At 39.0% G+C, this 7,222-nt stretch overlaps 2 protein-coding genes across 2 annotated transcripts; both read left to right on the top strand.

Moving 5' to 3' along the window:
• Positions 1–738: 738 nt before the first annotated feature.
• On the top strand, positions 739–1,769 carry LOC110773296 (uncharacterized). The gene has a single exon (XM_021977798.2). The coding sequence runs from the start codon at positions 834–836 to the stop codon at positions 1,563–1,565; it is 732 nt and encodes a 243-aa protein (XP_021833490.1). The 5' UTR covers positions 739–833; the 3' UTR covers positions 1,566–1,769.
• A 1,050-nt stretch (positions 1,770–2,819) lies between these two features.
• Positions 2,820–6,581, top strand: LOC110773323 (Transcription factor TFIIIC, tau55-related protein). Its single transcript, XM_088251497.1, has 6 exons — positions 2,820–3,408; positions 3,556–3,675; positions 3,775–3,825; positions 5,321–5,372; positions 5,957–6,140; positions 6,266–6,581. Exons 1-6 carry the CDS (start codon positions 3,058–3,060, stop codon positions 6,321–6,323), a joined length of 816 nt encoding a protein of 271 aa, XP_088107623.1. The 5' UTR covers positions 2,820–3,057; the 3' UTR covers positions 6,324–6,581.
• The last annotated feature ends 641 nt before the right edge of the window (positions 6,582–7,222 follow it).

Raw genomic sequence — 7,222 nt, 5'->3', positions numbered from 1 at the left:
TTTGATTTTGTGGGTACCTAAAAATTTGAAAAGTGCTCAATACCCAAAATAATACAAAAATTCCAACTTTATCACATAGGACACAAATAATAGCTCTTTAAATTGAAATGAACTAGTTTTAGATGTAGTGGTACTTTTTTTATTTTTATTTTTTTCCAATATTAGAAGAGGTTCCAAATTGGAATCCCCCTCCCCTGTTGTTCAAATAAAATATGAAGATTTTTTTTAATATAAGCGATGAAGGGGGGGTTTCTCACACGCACACCCAAGAGTAAAAAGCTCAAAAATTGTTTTTGATGTTGAATGCATTGATCAAATTCCTCTAATTGAAGTAGCAATTCCAGCACTCAGCATTCAGTTTCAGTGATTTGCACTCTAAAGTGAATATTTTATAGCACTCATAAGAAAAGTACACGAGGTTAAAAAGGGAGTGTTTAAATCACTAACCTAATTTGGAACTCCTATCATTAATTAGTTTTAATTATGCCCAAAGGAAGAGTAATCTTCATAAAACATGTCTAGTAATATAATTTGGTTAATGTAGAAAAAGAAAAATCTAGTGGAAAGAATGTGTGATTAGCATATAATTTTTCTCAAGAAACAGTTGGAAAATTTTAAGTTGGAACCTGAAGATTGATCTGTAAATTTTTACTGTCAAGAAATTGAAAAAGTAAAGTAAATGCGTAACACAGTAACTTCCAGTGGGCTTCCTCTATATAAAGTCCCATCGATGGACCGAGGTCACCAAGATATTTTCTCTGCAACAAAAAACTGAGATAGTGTGAGGGAGAAGAAAGAGAAAGGAGAGAAGGGAGAGTGAGAGAGCCACAACAATGGTGCTTGAAATCTCCGTCGAGCGCGACCTCACCATCGAAGACCCCAAAACGGACGCCTACACCGTCCACGTGGACACCCAGCGCATCCTGACCGTCGTTACCCACTCCGAGTCCATCGTCACCAAATGGCTCAAGGACGCCCTCAAGTCCTCCATCAAATCTGCCGTTCTCGTCGGCATCACGGCCGAGACCGAGGACAGGTGGTGCTGGAAAGAAAAGGACAGGCACAAGGAGTATCCGTACGACTTTCTCTGCCTCAACATCGGGGCACAATCCCTCGTCTACGAGACGTGGGAGACATATTTCAGAGCCAGACACTCGCTCGTCTCCTTCCTCGAAAACCCTAGGGTTTTCGTCATCGGCCGCGACATGGCCAATCTCTCCAGGAAGCTCAAGGTTCACCACGGCATCGAGATCCGGAACGCAGTCGACGTCAACGATCTCGCTATCAGGGGGCTAAGGAGGGACGACCTGGATCTCGGCCGGTACGATCTGGATCAGCTCGCGAGGGCCGTGCTCGGGAAGCAAATGGACTTGGCTAGGCCTGAGGACGATTTCTACTGGAAACGTAGGGACGATGAGTTCTATCGTCTGACCCGGTGCGACGAGCTGAAGTTATTCTGGGCCATTGATCCCTATCTGTGCTTCCTGATCGGTTTGGAGTTGATCGACGCCATTGACGGTGCTGCAAGCGAAAAGAAGGTGAAGAAGAAGAAGAAGAAGAATTAAGCTTGCCTTGCCTAGCTATGAAGTCTGAGTCTCTGACCGTACGTACGTACTATGTTGATTTCGTGTTTTCAATTTGTAGTGAAGTTACTAGTATCTGTGACTTTGAATCTAATCAATATCGTTGTTGTTTGCTTTAATTTCCTCCAAAATGTACGTTGTTGTACGTAGCGAATTTCTAATATCACTGAGTAGTTGTTAATCTGATATCATGGATACTATTTGTTTCTTTCCTTTGCTTTAGCTCTCTCGTGATTCTCTGTTAACCTCCAATATTCGTGTTGATGTTATGGTGAAAAAATGCTACTGATTGAGAGACTCGAATTTTCTTTAACTTTTCTCGGGAAACAAACAGGGGCTAGAATGGCTTCCTCAGCAAGTTTAGTGGTTATTGTACTGTACTGGGTGGGTGTAACTATTCCGAAAATGGTTAACGCAGTAAATTTTCCTTTTTCTTTTTCCAGTAAAAGAGTCAGAAGTCGCTGTAGTGGCTGTGTGTGTGCACTGCATATGCGCGCCGTACGGGATTAACCGTGCATACGCGCGCCAAAACGCGTGGCTTGTTGCAGGACTCTTAAGGGTCATTTTGGTTGTATGTGTAACAAATTATTATAATTATTATTATTTTTTTAGTAACAAATGAATTAATTGGTTAGAGGTTATAATACGTACACAAGTATAAAAGATTAAATATCATCTATAACAAAATGATTTAATTTCATGAAGAAAAATGTTTTTACTCATTATGAACTTAAAAATTAATATACAAGCAAAAGATTTGTAGCTAAAGTTGTTCGGAGTGGTTTATCTCTACACCCAATACTCGTGAATCCTCATTTCTAATATCGCTTGTAACCCTTTGGGGTTGAGTTTTAATTTTCTTTCTATTTGTTGGTAAGAATCTTAAGGTTTCATATGTACTCAACAATTTCAAGCCTTATCCATGAGCACTGTGATAAGATTAAAAAGTAAACAAGGGAACCCCGTGGGGGGGGGGGGGGTGGTCACGTGAGGCTAAGCTCGCCCTAGGTATTTTTTATCTTACAAAGTTTTAAATTTTTTTTTCGTACTTAGCGCACCCAGGGTGAAATTTGAAACTTGGGATATACCTTCGGTGTGTTGGGTGCACCGATCAAAATGTTGGGTGGTGAATACAAAATCCCGTTAGACTGTTTTAAAAACGGCCCATTCTGTTTTGGGCTCGCAAGTAACACTCCAGTATCATTCGGCATCCCATCCTTCACAAACTTCGCGGTTCGCATTCCGCGCAGCTCAAAACGGTGCGTTTCATCGCTTCTTCTTCAACACTTCCCACACTGATGCAGGTGCGTTAGCAGAGCTTCTTCAACACTTACCTCACTGATACAGGCACTGGCGGACCAATGAATTTTTCGGCGGAGGTGTAATTTTGAAAGACTAAAAAAATTTAAAAATTTTGACAACCAAATTGGGATGGGGTATCTTGCATGATTAAAAACAAATTGGGATTTGCTGCATGTCAGTGATAATATCACCTTGCACGGCTTCTTCAAATTGGATTGGGAGGCTTCCGTTCCGTGTCGGCAGTTTGCAGGTTACTTTTTTTCCTTTTTTCGTTTTTTTTTTTTCGCCTGGCCCAAAACGACGTCGTTTTGGCCAGGACTTTTTAAAAAAAATAAGGCGCTGCGCGCAACCCAGCAGCTCAGCAACACAGCCAGCGAAAGAAGAATATTGTTCACGCATTTGCTCGAGCAGTTGGTGGGCACCAGAGCAGAGGGGCAACTCCGGCACCTCCAAAGATTTTTCCGACGAGGGGAGGTGCACTTGCGCCTCCTTGTGCCTCTGTGGGTCCGCCACTGGATACAGGGTGAGATTATCCCCTCTATCTGCGCTGTTAGGGCTTATATTTTACTTGAATTTCCCAATTTTTATATCCTGAATTAATTTCACATTCTATTTGTTTAATACATATGCCTTAAATATATGAGCTTATTGTTTTATATATATACATCAGGCCATGGAGGGAAATACTGTGCGCAATGAAGATGAGGTTGAAGAAGAATATGTATTGCTCGATCTTGATTCTGCTTACTCGCAGTTTGACATTTTACCAAACGCACCCTATGTTCTTTCCGTATGTTTTTCCATTCTCAATTTATCCTTTTTTTTATATTTTCAGCTATTTATAACTCTTTGTTATGCTACTTTAATATTAAAATGTATTGATTTGCAGGGTTTGAACACAGAGCATCCTGTATTGACTATAGGTGACAAATTGAACTTGGTGAGTTTATATCCTGAAATATCAAAATCCTGTATTTACTTTTATCACGATGATTTGTAGTCTAGTCTATGATTCTTTGCTGATTTTAACTTGTTAATGTATCCAAAACTAGAAAATGGGAGAAAATTCGGGTCCTGTAAGTTGAATGTAATAGTATTTGCAACACATCCACAGACTCAGACTCTGTGTGTTTCGTTGCTGAAAAAGAATAACCCTGCACTCTCTCAGCTTTGTTCATTTGTTAAAGAAATATTATGCTTCTATGCTGTCAAAACATTTTTTTTTATCTGACCCAATCTTGAACTTGTTAGGACACTGAGGCTATGAAATTAGTTCATGTTTTTGCAGCATACGTTTTGTCATTTTCACTTATGCTGGTTTATGTAACATTGTATGTCTTGGGTGGCAATATAATGTTTTAACTCCGATCTGTGTACTGTTGCTCCTGCCTAGTACTTTCCTGGCATTGTATGTGTTTATAACTGATGGTTCTGTACAGAAGATTTTGTCTAATTTAATTTCCCTTGGAGTGGTTTTGGCTAACATCTAGTTAGTAGAGTATTTTATGTAGATACTAACCCGTGTTTGAAGAACTACCAAGGAAAGTTATAAATTAGAATGTGATTGCTATGCACAAGCAGAGGGATGTAGCCTTTGAATTGGTTATTTATCATTTCTTGGTGGACCAAATATTTGTTTTTATTAGATGTCTCTGTCTCTGTCTCCGTCTCTCTCGCTCTCTTGCTCTTCCTTTTTTCCTGGGGTTGGGGGTATTATGGAAATTGATATGTTGATGAACATGAATTTTTTTTTTTTGTGGAAAAAATGAACTGGTTTTCAGTGAGAAGTGAGGTGACAACCAATGTATTTATCAGAAGGGTCATCCATCAGATCATATTTGTTTATATTGAACAAATTGAAAGTATTACAACTGTTGGCTATTTCGTTCATTTAATGTCATGATATCGCTCGCTGGTTAAAATCAAGTTGAGGATGTGATGTCTATTTCTGTTGACGAGATGTATATAATTCATTTTCAGTTTAGACATCCGTGGCACCAACGGGGGCGCCCATGGAACGGTCGGTCCCATGGTTTGGTCCCATGTGGTCTAAGGTTCGAAACCCCCAAAGGTACCTACCTACCTATTTGCTAGTGTTTCCTGTCTCCCAAAGATTGTAGGGTTTGGCGCCCGCGGTGGGGGGTGGTTGGGGGGAAGGGGAGTTTCAAAAGCTGTGTCTGCAATGCGGATTGGTTAGAAAAAAGTTTAGACATCTGTGGCAGTTGGATAGTAGTTTTTTTACATTTATTCCTTAATTGTTACAATTCTCCCTTTGATTTTCTCTGTTGAGCCTTGTGAGTTGTTTCATTATTTTTTATTGGTAATTAGAATGTCATACTTAGAAGAACTTGGGAAAATTATGTGTCACTGGAATGGCTTGGAGGTCGAAGTTTGGGTGACATGATTTCCGTTTACTAATTCTTGTTGCCCTACAGATTGGAGAATACCACGAAACGGTTGGGACATGCCTTATTTTTAAAGAAGAAGGTAAATCACATTTTTATCCCACTCAGAAATACCTGTAAGAAACTATGCCTGGAAAACTGTTTTCTATACATGCACTGAACTTTATAATTCTGGATCTAGAGTTTTTGGAAATAGATCCTTTATCCCTTCCTTTTTCTTCTCTGTTTTTTACTATTTATTTCTCCTACTGCGACGGGGAATTCAGGTTGTCTTTTCATGTTATCCTAACAATGCCTTGTAGGAGTTTTTTTTTCTACATAAGCAGGAGTAAATGTCCCTCAAATTCTGTTACCAGGATCAGATGCTTTCATTTGAGGGGCAAAGAATTTCTGGTCACCTGTTTGCTTTATGATGTGAATATACTGATTAAGTTCACCATTCTTTGATAAGAATGGAGTAACTAGAATAGATATTGAGAGGTGATCTTGATTTTTGATTTAGAGGTTATACCACTTTACTTCTCAATGGAGCTGTTAAAAAATGGTCCTGCTGATGCACAAGGTGGTTATGATAGTCAAATACCAGTCAGAACCCGTTCTTTACTACTTGTATCCACCTGCGTTAGTATAATTTTTTATTCTAAAGAGATGTATCTCTATTTGCAGTTGCTAGCCCTGTGGTTCATGAAGAAACGGGACCATCAGAAGCAAACCTTTTTGCTGGCAAATGCATAGTGGATCCAAACCAACCTCAAAGCAAGCAAGTAAAACCAGTTACGAGCCTGCACCGGATTATAAAGTTTAGATTGGCACCCAATGTTGACTCTGATGATGCATCTAAACAGACTCCGTAAGTAATGTTTATAAGTTTCTTTTTGTATTTTTGGTTATAAAATCCTTGAATTATACATCTTGTGTTTTCAAATCTGATTTTTGAAACGAAAACTCAAATATTTGGTTGTTCGAGTTGTCCAGGGATCAGGTGCAACATACAGTGCATTCAATGGGGAATGACCAACATGAGAATCCATAGTCAACCCTAAGCTTGCGTCGTATAAACAAGGATAACTTGCATGCTAAGCTAAAAGCTGAATGTTGTTGTAGAGCCTCTTTCTGATAAGACTTTTTTATTTTCCTTTCGAATTAGTTGGCACCATGAGCTTTTTGTAAATTTGAGCCATGTGCGTTTTAGTTTCAGAAAATGAAAAAGAAACTTATTCGTTAAGGCTTGACCAAGCCATCACATTTGCTGGCCTTCAAAATATAAAATTATTTATCTTTCTTTTGTGTATTACCTGGTTTCCATGAAGCCTTTAAGGTGGTTTGTTCTGCCTTCGTAATTTTTTAGGTGAGACCCAAGGGTATCCACCGCCGACAGCAGTGACTAATCCCTTTCGCCACAAAAGAATTCAAAACTGCCTTCGTAATTTTGAATTCTTTCTCTTTGGACCACATGTTGTCAAATATGGGTTTGGTAAATGGTGTCAATCAAGTGAATATACTAAGAGATCCTTTTACATCAAACCCGTATGGTGTCAATGGGTTTGGTAAGTTGATCAACCCGTTTGGCATTGCTAAGGTCATATTAAGCATGAATAATTGCATAGGGTGAAATTTTTAGGTTTAAGCTTCAAATATGCATACCCTAACCCTCGAACCTTTCTGGTTTGGAACCTCGAACCTCTTTGAGAGTAAAATTTTGAAATTTCATCAACTTCACACTTAAGATTTAAATGAAAACGTCGAAATTTAAAATTCCAAATCATAGATATGAGACTCGTGTTTGTGAACCGACCCAAATTATGGATACAAGATTCGGGTTTGTAAATTGAAGACTTGAGGATTGGATCTTACCGAACTCCTAATTCTGTTTTCCATGTGCTAGGGAATCATTTTCTCATGAGTCAAACACACCGTGAAGAAAGTCATCTT

This window comes from Prunus avium, chromosome 4, assembly GCF_965620075.1.
Source record: "Prunus avium chromosome 4, drPruAviu1.hap1.1, whole genome shotgun sequence".
Lineage (NCBI taxonomy): Eukaryota > Viridiplantae > Streptophyta > Magnoliopsida > Rosales > Rosaceae > Prunus > Prunus avium.
The sequence above is the reverse complement of the archived record's forward strand: the minus strand, read 5'-3'. Positions and strand labels throughout refer to the sequence as shown.

Coding starts and splice junctions, on each gene's coding strand:
- LOC110773323 (XM_088251497.1), top strand. CDS start 3,058: ATGTCAGTGATAATATCACCTTGCACGGCTTCTTCAAATTGGATTGGG. Junction 3,409..3,555: donor GGTCCGCCACTGGATACAGG/GTGAGATTATCC, acceptor TATATACATCAG/GCCATGGAGGGAAATACTGT. Junction 3,676..3,774: donor ACGCACCCTATGTTCTTTCC/GTATGTTTTTCC, acceptor ATTGATTTGCAG/GGTTTGAACACAGAGCATCC.
- LOC110773296 (XM_021977798.2), top strand. CDS start 834: ATGGTGCTTGAAATCTCCGTCGAGCGCGACCTCACCATCGAAGACCCC.